We start from the raw sequence: 18,133 nt of genomic DNA, 5'->3' as shown, positions 1-18,133 counted from the left end.
CTAGTAGAGTGGATAGGGGAGAGCCAGTGGATGTGGTATATTTGGATTTTCAAAAGGCTTTTGACAAGGTCCCACACAGGAGATTATTGTGCAAACTTAAAGCCCACGGTATTGGGGGGTATGGTATTGATGTGGATAGAGAATTGGTTGGCAGACAGGAAGCAAAGAGTGAGAGTAAACGGGACCTTTTCAGAATGGCAGGCAGTGACTAGTGGGGTACCGCAAGGCTCAGTGCTGGGACCCCAGTTGTTTACAATATATATTAATGATTTAGACGAGGGAATTAAATGCAGCACCTCCAAGTTTGCGGATGACACAAAGCTGGGCAGCGGTGTTAGCTGTGAGGAGGATGCTAAGAGGATGCAGGGTGACTTGGATAGGTTAGGTGAGTGGGCAAATTCATGGCAGATGTAATTTAATGTGGATAAATGTGAGGTTATCCACTTTGGTTGCAAGAACAGGAAAACAGATTATTATCTGAACGGTGGCCGATTAGGAAAAGGGGAGATGCAATGAGACCTGGGTGTCATTGTACACCAGTCATTGAAGGTGGGCATGCAGGTACAGCAGGCGGTGAAAAAGGCAAATGGTATGTTGGCATTCATAGCAAAAGGATTTGAGTACAGGAGCAGGGAGATTCTACTGCAGTTGTACAAGGCCTTGGTAAGACCGCACCTAGAGTATTGTGTGCAGTTTTGGTCCCCTAATCTGAGGAAAGACATTCTTGCCATAGAGGGAGTACAGGGAAGGTTCACCAGATTGATTCCTGGGATGGCAGGACTTTCATATGAAGAAAGACTGGATCGACTAGGCTTATACTCACTGGAATTTAGAAGATTGAGGGGGGATCTTATTGAAACGTATAAAATTCTAAAGGGATTGGACAGGCTAGATGCAGGAAGATTGTTCCCGATGTTGGGGGAGTCCAGAATGAGGGGTCACAGTTTAAGGATAAAGGGGAAGCCTTTTAGGACCGAGATGAGGAAAAACTTCTTCACACAGAGAGTGGTGGATCTGTGGAATTCTCTGCCACAGGAAACAGTTGAGGCCAGTTCATTGGTTATATTTAAGAGGAAGTTAGATATGGCCCTTGTGGCTAAAGGGATCGGGGGGGTATGGAGAGAAAGCAGGTACAGGGTTCTGAGTTGGATGATCAACCATGATCATACTGAATGGCGGTGCAGGCTCGAAGGGCCGAATGGCCTACTCCTGCACCTATTTTCTATGTTTCTATAATAAACCTGATTCTGATTCTGGAGACAACCCAGGAAAGGGCACTGTAGCCTGTCCCTTCTGCTCTTCCATGCAAAACTTGTGATTCCCTTGCTTTCCTTTTGCAGCACGGGTCTGAAAGCAGTCCGGTTGCATGATTTTCTCGATGTTGGGACAGTACAAGCCGGTCTCAGTTGCCCCCCGCCCCCCCACCCCGAGGTGAGACTCCGCCCCGCCCCGGCCCCGCCCCTCGGCGCAGCGCGCATGCGCGCCCGGCTCGGTCGCTGTGCACTCGGCATGGCCAGGAGCTGGAGCCATGGCGGTGCAGCAGTACGTCCTGGACTTCTGCCTCTCGGCGCCAGGTGAGTGCGACCCGTCAGTGGTTTCGCGGGGGAGCGCAGGCCGAGCCTCCTCCGACCGAGAGGTGCAGACGGCGGGGGTGAGTCGAGGCGAAGCTCGGACCCCGCCGCCAGCCTGTAGCAGGGGAAGAGGGGGGGAGTGGTGGTGGAGGAGATAGCGGCGGGCACGGGTTCAGGCCTAGGCAATCTGACACGCTCCCCGGAACCGAGCGACAAACAGGACTACTTTGCAGGTATGTAGCCCAGTGCATTATTAAGCAAATAACATTGATGATCAATGACATAATAAGTGGCATGAACTAAACTGATTAACTGAAACAGAAACTGTTGCAAAAACAATCAAACTGGGCGAAGGACAAAGGTGAGGATGGAGCAGATGTAACAGTTTAACCTTCAAATCATCAATTCTTACACCATGGCAAGGGTGAGCATAGAAACAAGACACAAGGTGTTCATCCTGCATCAGCAAGGTTGACCATAAATGTAGTGGTTGGGCATGGAAACTGCAGCAGACGAAAGATACATCAGACTGACGTCCCTTCTAAATCGAAGAAGTCCAGCATTGCTATCAGCTCTGAACTCAGAATCAACTCTAACCCAAATATACAATCTACAAATCTACCAAATAAAAAACTCTACAGTCTGAAGAAGTCTTGTCAGAAGTGATCTACATGGAAGATTTGCTGTCAAAAAGCTTCCTCCGAAGTGGACACAAAGCTGGGAGATGCACCTATGCACAAAAACACAAAACACTTGGTGCTGAACAATGGCAGCAAGTGGCATGGGCTATCGAGTTAAAATTGAAAATTTTTGGCTCAAACTTGAGACAGTTGTCTGTAGAAGAGCTGGAGAGTGCTACATAGATGAATGTGAAGCATGGTAGAGGTTCCCTGCAGGTTTGGAACTGAACTTTTACCAGTGGAATTGGTGATCTGGTCTGTAATCCTCAGTGCTGACAAGTACAAGCAAATTTTCATCTATCACGTAATGCATTAAGGGAGATGTCTGATCAGTCCCAACTTTGGGCACAACATGGAGGGCTGAAGGTTCTGTACTGTGTCATAGTGTTTTTTGGTTTATTTGGCAGCTGGACAATGACCCCAATCACATGGCCAAGGCCATAAAGAACTAACTTCAGCAATTTTCCAGCCGTTTTCTTATAAAACTGCTTGACAGGAAACCTAAGGGAATTGATGCAGTTTTAAAGGCAAAGGGTGGTCACAACAAATACACCCAGACCCTGCTTAACTCAGAGGGCTGTGTAAACAAACGCGATGCATAAATCGCTATTACGTAAATCGACAGGTGTCTGGTTTTAAAAAAATCAAACCCAAAATATATGATCTATTATGTTTACACAGTATTATTTGTGGAGTAACAAACACTAAAGTAGACCTAACCTGTACATCAGTGGAGCAGCAACACATTACAACTGCAGCGGAGGGAAGCTGGTGGTGGCTACATCTTAAAGGAAGGACCAGGCTGTGGTTCCTCCTCTAACTTTGGCTTCTTCAAGTAGGCTTCAAGATATGACTGCCTTTTCTTAAGTTTCCTCTCATGAAGCAGTTCTCGGTAGCAGGAAATTAATGTCGAGAACTCCTCTCTTTGCCTTATTGTTTCATTCCCAGTTGGGGTCGATGAAGTGGTCCCATGATTTGTATGATCGTCGTGATGCTAGTGCTGAGGAATTTGGTGGTGAGGCTTTGCCCAAGACTTTTGTATGGTACGGTGTGCCAGTGATGGTGATTCTGAACTGTGTGTTATACTTCCAGTAAGTTGTGCAATCTTCACCCACTGTATATTGGTTGCTTAACCCAATGACGGGGGTGCACAGTGAAACAAATTGCTCAGTCCTGAATGGTTGTGAGATTCTTATTTGTTCTATTTGTAGCCATTGGGAGATGTCAGTTTAGATACATGGAGTTTTGTTGATGAAGAAATGAATGACATTGCAGTTATCTTCATTGATTGTCATCCTTTTCATTAAGACAAGTTTTACATCATGTAAATTTGAGTGATATTCCATAGAAAATATTAAGTAAAGACAACTTGAGGGATTCCTGCCATGCATCTGTCACCTGGGAAAGTTTTATTTGTCGATCTTATGAATTTGCTGGACAGGATTGCATCTAATATATTATTTCCTATAATATCAGGAAGAGTTTACAAAGTTCTGCAAATAGATTTTTTTTACAGCATGCTAATTATACTGATATTTGCTTTAAATTTGTGCATTTTCTTCTTAGGATATTGATTACTTTCGCTATTTAAGTAAATTAGATGTCTGCAGACTGCTGTAGGTGGATAGAAATTGTCAAACATATATGTGGGTGAGTCAATAGTAGATGTGAAAGATCAGCAATATAGTTCTATCTTTGTTAATGTTGGCTTTCTTTTTCCTTAGCTGATGGCAGAACTGTTATTGAAGCATTGGAGCCAATTTTTCGGGAGCAACAAATGACCAAAACAGTTCACAATTTGGGAGAAAATGGATTCTTAGTAACATATATTTCAGAGTCTGGCAGGTATGAGAACTTTCAAACCTGTTTTTAGAATTATGGCAGAAGATTAAGTTCTACTGAAACTGAATTTATGGCCTTTGTATTTGCAAACATGCTTGGTGGGATATGTGTTACTTGGTTTAATGACACACTAGAAGGAGGAGATTGTTTGGCGTCTTGTAGAGTTGTTGCATCACACTGTCAGTGATTTAGGTTCAGTTGTGACTTCTGCTGCTGTCTGAGGAAATTGCATGTTGCAAGAGGGTTTCCTCACATCTCAAAGATGTGGATTGGTGGTTAATTGGGCGTGGGGGTGGAAGAATTGTTGGGAATGTGGACAAGTTAAGTGAGGGAATGAGAATTCTCTGAGAGCTAGTATAAATTTGATGGACCAAAAGGTCTTCTGTCATAGCACTACAGTACAGAAACAGGTCCTTCAGCCCATCTACTCCATGCTGTCCTGGTCTTCTGCCTAGTCCCATCTACCTGCACCTGAACCAAAGCCCTCCATACATCTCTCATCAATGTATCTATCCAAATGTTACAGTTCAACTCACATCTGCCACTTCTACTGGCAACTCATTACACACTTGAACCCCCCGAATGAAGAAACTGTCCTTCAGATTTATCTTAAGTATCTCACCTTTCTCTGTAAACTTATTCTAATATCATTCAACCTGAAAGAGGGGGTGGAAATACCTGCAAGCACCCCTCTTAATTTTACATATGTCTATAAGATCTCCCCTCATTCTCCTGTGTTTCAGTGAATAAAATCCTGATCTCTTTAACCTTATAACTCAGGTCCCAGCAACATCCTTGCTGTCAACAGACCGTTGATGCTTAATAGCTGTGACAGCATTGATAGAAAGAGAAATAAAGTGAAGGTTAAACACCCTTTGCTGAGGATATATTTCTGTGGTTCAGTCACAGATTCAGTCCAAATCTTGTTCTGGCAGTGGTGAAAAGGTGAGGATTGACAATGGGGGCACTGGGTTTCCATGTACAGGCCTGCTGGGCTCCTACAGTGCTGATCACACATGAAGTAGGGATTGAATGTCCCTGAACAGAGGGAAGACTGTAAAGTTCCCACCTTCTTTGGAATTGGTCTTGATTGTTAGTTCCTGGAGCCCCACCGGAGGGTCCATTTGAGGACCAGAGACCTTCCCCTGGGATACTGAGAGAAGATGGAGAGAGCGGGTGTCTGCCTAGAGGATCATGCACCGTCACCTGTGATTTCCTTACACCTCATAAACCCCCTGAAGATACTCACCCACTTCAGCCCACTGTGACACAACTGTTGTTGGCAGAATTTCACTGGCGATGAGGTGGTTTCAGGAACGAGGTCAATCAGCTGGTTGAGTGGTGTTGCAACTGCAACCTTTCACTCAACATCAGCAAGACATTGAGGACTTCAGGAAGGGAAAGTCAAGGGAATACACACCCTCATGGAGGGGTCAGCAGTAGAAAGAGTGAGCTGTTTTAGGTTCCTGAGTATCAGTGTCTCTGAAGATCTTTACTGGATCCAACATATTGATGCAGTTACAAAGAAGGCACAACAGTGGCTGTGTTTCATTGGGAGTTTGAGGAGATTTGGTATGTCACTAAAGAGTAGCTAATTTCTACAAATGTAGCGTGGAGAGAATTCTAACTGGTTGGGGAGGGCGTAGTGTGGCACTGCACAGAATCGGAAAAAGCTGCAGAAGGTTGTAAGCTCAGCCAGTTTCTTCGTGGTCACTACTCTCCCCAGCAGCCAGAACATCTCAGAAAGGCGGCACCAGTCATTAAGGACCAGCAAGAACGTACCCTCTTCTCATTACTACCATCAGGGAAGAGGGACAGGAGCCTGAAGAAACACACTCAATGTCTTAGGAACAGTTCTTTCCCTCCACCAATCGATTTCTGAATGATCATGAACCCATGAACACTATCTCACTATTCTTGCTCTCCTTTTACACTACTTTTAAATATTATTGTAATTTATAGTATATTTCATGTCTTGCAAAGCAACAAATTTCATGACATGTCAGTTATAATGAAACTGATTCTGATCAACGGGGGTCAGCAGGGAATATCTTAAACACAAACACTTGGAGCCCAGTTCTCGAGCTGCATGTAATTCATTCACTTGCAGGTCTGTGGTTTTTCAAGACTTTCATTTCTGTGTGTGGTTCTACACCGTCTTTACACTTAGTCACTTTCCCTGTGTCCAGTGCTCATAAAACCCAGTGACAATTTTTCAACATCCATTCAGTTGTCCTCTGGGTGCCTGGGTCTTAAGGAAATAAGGAACTATGCGTTACTTTTTGCCCACTCAACTTTAACCTTCAGATATATTTTGTTTGGTAAAGTAACGTTTGCTCTGGAATAAAACAAGTTAGTAACATTCTGCAGGTCTGGCAGCATCAGTTGAAAGATAAACAGTGTTTAACCTTCAGTCTGTTAATCCTCCATCAGAACCAGGAAAGTTGAGAGCATGGGGGAAGGAAAGATGGGACAAAGGAAATACTTCTGACCTGGAGAGGACAAGATTTGCATGGAGAAGTTATAGAAATTATCAGATTAATAGAGGTAGTATGAGAAAAGTTGTTTTCCATTTTCATGAAAGGCATAGGCTTTAATTCAGTAACAAGGAAATGTGGTATTAAGTACTCAGCTGGTCAAGCAGAATCCATGGAAACAGAAACGCTTGGCTTTTTAGGTTGAAGATCCTTTTCAGACTTGCCGTGGACCTTTTAATATATTCAGATTGGGTAGTTCAATTGGTATTTGGCCTGTTTGTGCTCATTATAAAGGTTTTGCTGATTTCAAGTGGTCATTAAATAATTTTCATCATTTCACACCACCGTGAGATGCTTGTAGATGCAAAAGGGAAAAGTTCCTGCTCTCAGATGTACAGAATAGGAAGAGGTCTTGACCTACATTCTCTGTCTTGATCATGCTATAAAATTAAACTAATCCCTTCTGCCTGCATGTGATCAATATCCCTCCATTCTCTGCATATTCATGTCTCAATTTAAAAGCTTCTTCAATGCCTCTGTCATATCTGCTTCAACCACTGTTCTTGGCAGCACATTCCAGGCCCTCTGTGTAAACACTTGCATTGCACATCACCTTTAAACTTCTCCCCCTCTCATCTTATATGGATGTCCTCTCAGTATTTGGCATTTTTAACCCTGCTATAAGAATTCTGACTGTCTACCTTATCTATGCTTCTCATAATTTTATTAACTCTCAGGTTTCCCCTCAGTCTCCAGTGCTAGAGAAAACAGTCTAACATTGACCTATACCTCTTTGTAGCTGCTACCCTTTAAGCCAAGCAGTATCCTTGTAAGCCACTCCTGCACCCACTTCAAAGCCTCTCCATTATTCCTGTAATGGGGTGACCATACAGAAATGCAGCCTGACCAGAGTTCTATACAATGTGTTGTTACCTTTTGTTTTACTTCATGTAGTAGCTAATTGTATCAGTCTGTCTATCTGTTAAAATGTGGGGAGGGACATTTTACTGAACACTTGCATGGTGTTATTTTGTTACGTACACAACGAAACAAGCCATGCTATCCTAGAAATACATTCAATGTAATATGTTTGGGATTTGTGCCTTTCCTGCTTTGTGTTTATGCAAACTTCCACTCCTATGCTCTGCTTAGCAATTTTAGAATATAAACTGTGTTGTATTGTGCTCTTTTACAACCACTGGAAAGAAAAGACTTAAATACTACTTGAATTTCATACACATTTTATTTCAGACTTCAATTAATTTTACTTGCAGCTTTGCCACTCTAAGAATGTACACAGATAAGCTCATGACATTTGACTTCCATAGCTATGAATTGGACAACAAAGGGCGAGCAACAGTTGAAACGGTAAGTGTTATGCTTCTGAGTATATTAGTTTGCAGAATTTGCACTGAGGTATATAAAGGAAAATGGGTATTACTAAATGGAGCAAAACTAGTCTTTATTTCACATGCGGTCATGGTAGTTAGACAACAGGTGTCATGAGTTTCTGATTTTGTTTTATAAGAGGGATGCAGAAATATTAATGAGCACATACATTAAGCTTGTTGGCTGTTTTCCCCTGAAGTCTGATCACAAGCTAGTTGACAGCTTGTACTAAAGGTAATTAGCTGATTGGGTCAGTTTAGAACTTGAAGCAAGGATGAAGAGCCTGTGGATTGTGATGACACAACATAGTTAAGATTTTGTAGAATACAATAAGTGGACTCTTGATTTGTCAATGATTGATATTGACCCTACTATCACAAGCCCAGAATTAGATTCTTTTGACTGAACAGGCTTACAGCATGGAAGCAGGCAGCCTGGCCTACCATGCCCTCAAAAACCAGCAGGCACACATCTGCATCATTATTCTCTCTCAATTCCCCTCCCTGCCCCAGATTCTCCCTGCATGAGCAAGTTACAGTGACTAGTTAATCTACTGACCCGTAGGTGAGGAGAGTGATGCATTTGGAGAAAACCCATTCAGGAGAATTTAAAAGGCACAGGGACAGCAGACCTTGATCCCTGGAGCTGTGTGCCTGGTGCTGTAACTGATCGCACTACTGTCTTTCAGGCTTCCTTTAAGGGAAAAGTTTGTAAGAACCTAAATAGTGCCTATTTATACAACAAGAGGTGCTCTTTTTACATGAAAGACAGTGTAAATGGAAGCATTTGCATCGAGGAAAACTATCTTGCAATCATTGTACATTTCAGTATAGGTCTTTGAAAATAATAAGCATGATTGGTCTTTCCCTTATTAAGAGTGGATTTAATGGTAAATCCAAGGATATTAAACAAATGTATTAAACAACAGTTGGTTATTCCTTATCTGGAATACAATGGCCAAATTGGGACATTGCCTTTTTAAGAAGAGTCTTGGAGCAGTTCTGGACCAGAACTGGGAAGTGGTATTTTGCCTTAGGTTAATGAATGCAGAAGAAGTTTTATCATGCATTGCTCCTGGTTCTTTTAATAATCTTTCTGAATGATTTACTGAAGTGTTAAAGATGAACTGTTTTGATGGAATTAACACTGAGAAACTGTCTTCTTTCCCAGGTTCATTAACCAGTATAGCAGGTTTAAGAATTGGAAAGGTATGCAGAACAAACACCAATAAAATGCCAGTAACCAGGCAACCTCGTACCAGATTGACAGATGTGCCAGACTATTGGATATTATTTTCATCAATAAGCTGTCACAATTGAAGTTTACTATTTTTTTGCAATTAGATGATATGAAAATAGGTTTTTATAGTCGACCTAGTCAGTGTGAAGAGGTGTGTGGGAACCCAGGCCAGAATATAGAAACATGGAAAAGCTGCAGCGCAGTGCAGGCCCTTCGGCCCACAATGCTGTGCCAAACATGTACTTCAGTTAGAAATTACCTAGGGTTACCTATAGTCCTCTATTTTTCTGAGCTCCATATACCCATCCAGGAGTCTCTTAAAAGACCCTATTGTATCCACCTCCACCACTGTTGCCGGCAGCCCATTCCACGCATTCACTACTCTCTGTTTTAAGTAAAACTGACCTCTCCTCCATACCTACTTCCAAGCGTGTTAAAACTCACGTGCTAGCCATTTCAGCCATGGGGGAAAAGCCTCTGACTATCCACACGATCAATGCCTCTCATCATCTTATATACCTATTGGGTCACCTCTCATCTTCCGCCACTCCAAGGAGAAAAGGCCAAGTTCACTCAACCTATTCTCATAAGGCATGCTCCCCAATCCAGGCAACATCCTTGTAAATGTCCTCCACACCTTTTCTATAGTTTCCACATCCTTCCTGTAGTGAGGTGACCAGAAATGAGCACGGCGCTACAAGAGGGGTCTGACCAGGGTCCTGTATAGCTGTTACATTACTTAACTGTGTTGGACTCCATCTGTCACTTCTCAGCCCAGTTTTGCTTCCCATTGATGTCCCACTGTAACCTCTGACAGCCCTCCACACTATCCACAACACTTCCAACCCTTGTGTCATCAGCAAATTCACTAACCCATCCCTAAACTTCCTCATCCAGGTCATTTATAAAAATCACGAAGAGAAGGGGTCCCAGAACAGATCCCTGGTGAACACCAGTGGTCACCAACTTCCATGTAGAATATGACTCGTCTACAACCACTCTTTGCCTTCTATGTGCAAGCCAATTCTGGATCCACAAAGCAATGTCCCCGTGGATCCCATGCCTCCTTACTTTCTCAATAAACCTTGCATGGGGTACCTTGCTGAAATCCATTTACACTACATCTGCTCTACCTTCATCAACGTGTTCAGTCATATCCTCAAAAGATTCACTCTGGCTTGTAAGACACGACCTGCCTTTGGCAAAGCTATGCTGACTATTCCTAATCATATTATGCTTTTCCAAATGTTCATAAATCCTGCCTCTTTGGATCTTTTCCATCAATTTGCTAACCACTGAAGTAAGACTTGCTGGTCCATAATGGAGATGTCAGGGATAAGATTTTTACGCAGAGAGTGGTGAGTGCATTGAATAGGCTGCCGGTGATGGTGGTGGAGGCAGATATGGTAGGGTCTTTTAATAGACTCCTGGATAGGTACATGGAGCTAAGAAAGATAGAGGACTATGGGTAACCCTAGGTAATTTCTAAGGTAAGGACATGTTTGGCCTATATTGTGCTGTAGGTTTTTATGTTTCTATAATTTCCTGGTCTATCTATTCCCTTTCTTGAATAAGGGAACAACAACCACAACTCTCCAATCCTCCAGAACCTCTCCTGTCCCCATTGGATCATTGCCAGAGGCTCAGCAGTCTCCTCCCTCACCTCCCACAGTAGCCTAAAGTACATCTCATCTGGTCCTGGAAACTTATCCAACTTGATGATTTCATAAAGCTCCAGCACATCCTCTTTCGTAATATCTAAACGCATTGATGTAGTGTATATGGATTTCAGCAAGGCATTTGATAAGGTACCCCATGAAAGGCCAAGATCCTTTTCTGTAGTGAATACTGAAGCAAAGTATTCATTTTAAGTACCTCTGAACTCCCCTTCAGTTCCATACACACTTTTCCACTGTCACACTTGATTGGTCCTATTCTCTCACGTCTTATCCTCTTGTTCTTAACATATGTGTAGAATGCCTTCGGGGTTTCTTTAATCCTGCTCAACAAGGCCTTCTCGTGGCCCCTTCTGGCTCTCTTAATTTCCCTTATAATCTTCTGGTTCTCTATCATTACCTAGTTTTTTGAAACGTTCATAAGCTTTTCTTCTTGACTAGATTTTCAACAGCCTTTGTACACCACGGTTCCTGTACTGTACCATCCTTTCCCTGTCTCGTTGGAACATATCTATGCAGAGCACCATGCAAATATCCCCTAAACATTTGCCACATTTCTGCTGTACATTTCCCTAAGAACATCCGTTCCCAATTTATGCTTCCAAGTTCCTGCCCGATAGCTTCATATTTCCCCTTACTCCAATTAAAAACTTTCCTAACTTGTCTGTTCCTATCCCTCTCCAATGCTGTGGTAAAGGAGATAGTATTGTGATCACTATCTTCAAAGTGCTCTCCCACTGAGCAGGTTCATTTCCCAATAACAGATCAGGTACAGCCTCTCTTCTTGTAGGCTTATCTACATATTGTGTCAGGAAGCCTTCCTGAACACACCTAACAAACTCCACCCCATCTAAACCCCTTGGTCTAGGGAGATGCCAATCAATATTTGGGAAATTAAAATCTCCCACCATGACAGCCCTGTTATTATTACACCTTTCCAGAATCTGTCTCCGTATCTGCTCCTGTATGTCCCTGTTACTATTGGGTGGTCTATATAAAAAAAACACCCAGTAGAGTTATTGACCCATTCCTGTTTCTAACTTCCACCCACAGAGACTCAGTAGACAACCCCTCCATGACTTTCTCCTTTTCTGCAGCTGTGACACTATCTCTGATCAGCAGTGCCACGCCCCCACCTCTTTTGCCTCCCTCCCTGTCCTTTCTGAAACATCTAAAGTCTGGCACTCTAAGTAACCATTCCTGTCCTTGAATCATTCAAGTCTCTGTAATGGCCACAACGTCATTGCTGCAAGTACTGATCCACGCTCTAAGCTCATCCACTTTGTTTATGGATGCTTCTTGCTTTAAAATGAACATTCTCTATCACCTGTCTATCCTTCCTCTCGCACTGTCTCCAAGCTTTCTCTATTTGTGAGCCAACCACCCCTTCCTCCGTCTCTTCAGTTTGGTTCCCAACCCCCAGCAATCCTAGTTTAAACTCTTCCCCAATAGCTTTTGCAAACCTCCCTGCCAGGATATTGTCCCCCTCAGATTCAAGTGCAACCTGTCCTTTTTGTACAGGTCATGCCTCTCCCAAAAGAGGTCCCAATGATCCAGAAATCTGAATCCCTGCCCCCGTTCTAATCCCTCAGCCTCGCATTTATCCTCCACCTCACTCTATTCCTATACTCACCGTTGTGTGGCACAGGCACTAATCCCAAGATTACAAACTTTGAGGTCCTGCTTCTCAACTTCCTTCCCACCTCCTTGTTGTCTGTTTTCAGGACCTCCTCCCTTTTCCTACCTATGTCATTGGTACCAATATGTACCACAACCTCTGGCTGTTCACCTTCCCACTTCAGGATATCCTGGACGCGATCAGAAACATCCCGCACCCTGGCACCTGGGAGGCAAACTACCGTCCGTGTTTCTTTCCTGCGTCCACAGAATTGCCTGTCTAATCCCCTAACTGTAGAGTCCCTTATTACTGCTGCCTTCTCTACCCTTCTGAGCCACAGGGCTAGACTCTGTACCAGAGGCATAGCCACTGGAGGTTGCTTCCCCCAGTTAGACTGCCCTCTCCCCAAACAGGAGTACTTATTGTTAAGAGGACGGCCACAGGGATACTGTCCAGCATCTGCTTCTTGCCCTTCCCTCTCCTGACTGTCTCCTGACTCCCATCTCCGTACCTGTCTCCTGAGGCCCCAGTGTGACTACTTGCCTGTAGCTCCTCTCTGTCACCTCCTCGCTCTCCCTGACCAGACGAAGGTCATTGAGCTGCATCTCCTGTTCCCTAACGCTGTCTCTAAGGAGCTGCAGCAAATGTATTTAAAATAAGGGCAGCAAGGCAGGGAGCTTGAGGTTCAGGGCTTTGGTGCTTGGAGACAATGAGAAACAGAGCCCAGAGAGTTTAAAGGGAGCATGGGAAATGGGACTCAAATCAATTTAAATGGAGGTGGGGTCCAGAGGGTTTAAATGCAGAATGGGCAACAGAGCCTGACAAGTTTATAAGGAACAGAAAACAAGAGTTTAGTAAGTTCCAAGGGAGCATGGAGATGTGGCACTGAAACGCTGCTATTTCTGAGCAATAACATAAGGAATTCTTGGAGTTTTTTGTTCTGTGAATTGGAATGTGCTGGTAACAGATTGTATGGTAGTTCCTGGTGAATACTGAATATGTGCAGGCCTGCGGGAAAGCAGTAAGACTAATTGAATTGATCTTTGAAAGATATTTGGACCAAATGGGTTCCCATAAGATAATATTCTAAATGGGCATTTTTTCAGTGTGCTTGTGTATATAGTTTTGTGGAATGATAGTGCTATCTGTAGTGAAATAATCCACAACTATTTGAGATGATTGAGGTATTTATTGGGTTTGACAGACCCCAAGCTGAGACCTTATAATCTCTCCTCTTTGCTCTATTTACAGAGTCCAAAGTTTTATTTGTTATTTAACAGGGTTAACTACTTTATTTGTCATAGCTGATGATATTTGTATGCTTTGTCCTGCACCATACAGGATATTACCATTGTAGGTCCCTTCTGATTTCTGATTTTACTTACCAAGCCTATAACCAAGCTCCAGTACAGTGTGCTGGAATGAACCTGTCCTATTTGTACTTGATCATTTTGTCTCTGTCCCAGCTTGCCAAAGCCTTGGTTTCAGCTAGTAAGGTGTTTCTCCTTGATTCCCATTCTACACATTGTTGAGCCAACTTTTGGCCATGGTAGCATAGCAGTTGTTACAGCTTGGGGCATCAGAGTTCAACTCTGACATCATCTTAAGTTTTAAGTCCTCCCTATGGAAAGTGTGTCTTTTCTCTGGGTCTGCTGGTTTCCCCTCACAGTCCAAAGAGGTAAAAGGTAGTAGGTTCATTGGTCAATGTAAATTGTCTCATAATTAGGTTAGGGTTAAATCAGGGGTCACTGATCAGCGTAGCTCAAAGGGTTGGAGGGCCTGTTCCGTGCTATATCTCAATAGATAAAGTAATTGTGTCCTTAGACATTTGAAGAAGAGGGATCATTATTTGAGAATGCTGTTCTTGGACTACAGTTCAGCATTCAACACCATAATTCCCTGCAGGCTCGACCTTCACCCTGCCTTGTGTAGCTTGATCCTGCACCTCCTGTCAGATTGGTAAGGATGGGCTCCCTCACCTCTGACCCTCAACACAGGTGCCCCTCAGGGCTGTGTCCTAAGCCCCCTCCTTTACTCTCTGTACACCCATGACTGTGTTGCCATCCATAGTTCCAATCTGCTATTTAAGTTTGCTGACGACCCTACACTGATTGGCCTAATCACAATAATGAGGCAGGCTACAGAGAGGAAGTCATCACCCTGACAAAGTGATGTCACGAAAACAACCTCTGCCTCAATGTCACAGAAACAAAGGAGCTGGTTGTGGATTACAGGAGGAATGGAGACGTGCCAGCCCCTATTGACATCAATGGTTCTGGGGTTGAGAGGGTAAACAGCTTTAAGTTCCTTGGCATAAACATCACCGAGGATCTCACATGGTCTGTATATATCTGCTGTGTGGTGAAAAAGGCACAACAGCCCCTCTTTCACCTCAGATGGTTGAGAAGTTTGATTCCCGCCCACAAATTCTAAGAGCTTTCTATAGGGGCATGATTGAGAACATCCTGACTGGCTGCATCTCTGCCTGGTATGGGAACTGTACTTCCCTCAATCGCAGGACTCTGCAGAGAGTGGTGCGGACAGCCCAGTACATCTGTAGATGTGAACTTCCCACTATTCAGGACGTTTACAAAGACAGGTGTGTAAAAAGGGCCTGAAGGATCATTGGAGACCTAAGTCACCCCAATCACAAACCGTTCCAGCTGCTACCATCCAGGAAACGGTACCGCAGCATAAAAGCCAGGACCAACAGGCTCTGGGACATCTTCTTCCACCTGGCCATCAGACTGCTTAATTCATGCTGACTCAACTGTATTTCTATGTTATATTGACTGTCCTGTTGTACATAGTATTTATTATAAATTACTATAATTGCACATTTGAATGGAGAGATAATGTAAAGATTTTAACTCGTATATGAAGGATGTAAGGCATAAAGTCAGTTCAATTCAGTTAATTCTACAGTGATTTAATTCAATTGACGCTACTCATTTATATTTCAGCTCTGTAACAAACTGGAACAGAAAATGAAAGACCTCTTGCAGGGAAATATCAAAAGGCTAAAAAGGTAGGAAATAAAATAGATCATCCAATTGGATATCGCGTTAACTGACAAACTTGAGTGGCTTCTCTCAATCAAGTGTTTGTTGATAGTATCCTGCATGTTAGTAATTGGTTACTCTGTTCTATTATTTTTCATTCTACATGTGTTAAACTGAGTTATTTGCTTTATCACGTGGAGAACTTGATAGAGGGTAGTCACAATCAAAGATATTGAAGCACTGAAATAAACACGTGCTTTGGCAGATGTTTATAGTACATGTTCTTCCTATGAATTGTTCAGGTGTAAGTAACTTGTTAACTCATTGAGCAAATTACTTGATAAGTATTCAAATATCAGTTAGCATAGTGAAATGCTCTTCTTGCAGGATATGGGAACGCAGGGAGACATCTAGTGTCCCTGACAACTATATCTTTGAGAATGCATCCAGCTGCAGCTGCTTACAAACCATGTTAAGGATCATTCATGAGGCTGAGGGTTGATTGACAGCCTATATGGGGAGGTAGTTGCACCTACCGTGCACAGGTAACTGGGTCCCCAGGGGAGGAGGGCATAGGCAGCCAGTGCAGGGTACATCTGTGGCTGTCCTTCTCAATAATAGGTATTTCACTTCAGATACTGGCGGGGGGTGGTCTGGCACTGAGTTTGACTCTTTGGCTCATAAGGGAGAAGAGGTAAGCTACAGTGATAGGGGATTCAATCTCAGGAGGTTCTATGGAAGAGAATGAGATTTATGGGTGGTATGTTCTCTTTCCCCCCCACCCAGGTTCAGACAGGGAAATAGGCTGAAAACCGGCAGGTGTAATTTAATCAGACACGTGGAGAGTATGCATGGTGAGCAGTAGGGCACAGAGGAGTGTGGAAGAACAGAAGGATCTGGGAATACAGATCCATAATCCCTTGAAAGTGGCATCATAGGTAGGTAGGGTCGTAAAGAGAGCTTTTTGCACATGGACTTTCATAAATCTAAGTATCGCGTACAGGAGCTGGGGTGTAAATTGGTTGTGTAAGACATTGGTGAGTTCTAATTTGGAGTATCATGCAGTTCTGGCCACCTGCCTACAGGAAAGTGATCAATAAGATTGAAAGAGTGCAGAGAAAAACTTTACAAGGATGTTGCTGGGACTGGAAGACTTGAGTTATAAGGGAAAGATTTAATAGCTTAGGACTTTATTCCCTAGAATGTCAATGGAGGGAGATTTGATAGACTTAAACAAACTTATGAGGGGTGTAAATAGGGTAGATGCAAGCAGGCTTTTTCCACTGTGGCTGGGAGCAACTAGTGATAGAAGTCATGGGTTAAGGGTGAAAGGTAAATTATTTAAGTGAAACATGAGAGGGAACTTCTTCACTCAGAGGGTGGTGAGTGTGGAACGAGCTGCCAGTGGAAGTGGTGGATGTGGGTTCATTTAAACACCTAAGAGAAATTTGGATCAGTACATGCTGGGAGGGATATAGATGGCTATGATTTGGATGCAGGTCATTGGGACGAGGAAGCATAATAGTTTGGCATGTGCTGTATGGGGTAAAAAGCCTGTTTCTGTGCTGTGATGTTTTGTATCTGTGCCTTCTGATAAATACACCTTGGCAACAACTGAAGTGAAATGCTAAACACTGTCATAGAAGACTCAGAAATTCAAACATCAAACCATGTTTGAATCTTGCCAGTGTTTCGTGTTTTACTTCTGTTTATGGAAGGCATTTTAATATTAATCATTATATTTGCACAATACAGAGCTGGCCTTTCTAATATTGTCAAGTGAAAATCACAAAACTGCAGATGGTGGAGATCTAATGTAAAATGGAAAAAGCTAGAAATACCCCAGCAGTCAGGCCACATTTGCAGGAAGAGATAGTTAAATGCCCGAGTATTTACAGCGTTTTCAGTTTATCATACAATTTTCCTTCCTTCTCCTCTGCCTGTATTGCCTCCCTGAGCTGTATATTGGATTGATTTACCTTCTCTCTTCAGAAATCATTTATTTAGGTACAATTGCACTATCTTCTTGTTACCATATAGCCATTTGATGGACTGATTATGTTCACCTCAATAATGAATGGGCAACTTCAGTCCCTTGCAGTGCTTAAACATATATGGATTGGGTCTATTGGAGAACACATGAATGATTAGAGAAGCCAGACTATTACCACTTTGAGCCATAGCTTTTTCTCCAATTCTGATTTAGGAGCAGAGTGCACAGTCTCAGAATAGGCTGAGGAGGAATTTCTGTAGCCAAAGGGTGGTGAATCTGTGGAATTCATTGCTGTAGATAGCTTTGGCGGTCAAGTCAGTGGGGATATTTAAAGCAGAGGTTGATAGGTTCTTGATTAGTTAGGGCATCAGCTGTTATGGAGACTAGACCTTTTAAGGCGTCATATTTGGTTTTGGAATTTCAAATTAACTACAGCTAGATTTTTAAAATTTTAAGTAAAGTTTTGAATTTAAAGCAATGCCGGTCAAGTCAAAGTACTTGATTTATTTGCAGACATTTTGAACCATAAATCCTACTTCAGAGCTGAGTATTGAGGGAGAGATCAGAGTGAGAAGTACATTCTCTCTTTAGCCTTGTTAACTTCATTAAGGAGATGTGTCTACCAACATTCTTGCAGATTAAGATG

At 42.9% G+C, this 18,133-nt stretch overlaps 1 protein-coding gene across 1 annotated transcript in view; it reads left to right on the top strand.

Annotated features, from left to right (window-relative positions):
- The first annotated feature begins 1,467 nt into the window (after positions 1-1,467).
- Positions 1,468-18,133, top strand: part of sms (spermine synthase) — a 58,455-nt gene continuing 41,789 nt past the window's right edge. The window contains exons 1-4 of the mRNA XM_073046079.1: positions 1,468-1,574; positions 3,976-4,096; positions 7,845-7,938; positions 15,456-15,520. Coding sequence (XP_072902180.1) covers positions 1,529-1,574; positions 3,976-4,096; positions 7,845-7,938; positions 15,456-15,520 — 326 coding nt within the window. The 5' untranslated portion in view covers positions 1,468-1,528. The remainder of the gene's footprint in view (positions 1,575-3,975; positions 4,097-7,844; positions 7,939-15,455; positions 15,521-18,133) is intronic.

This window comes from Hemitrygon akajei, chromosome 5, assembly GCF_048418815.1.
Source record: "Hemitrygon akajei chromosome 5, sHemAka1.3, whole genome shotgun sequence".
Classification (NCBI taxonomy): Eukaryota; Metazoa; Chordata; class Chondrichthyes; order Myliobatiformes; family Dasyatidae; genus Hemitrygon; species Hemitrygon akajei.
This window is presented reverse-complemented; position numbering and strand designations above follow the sequence as displayed.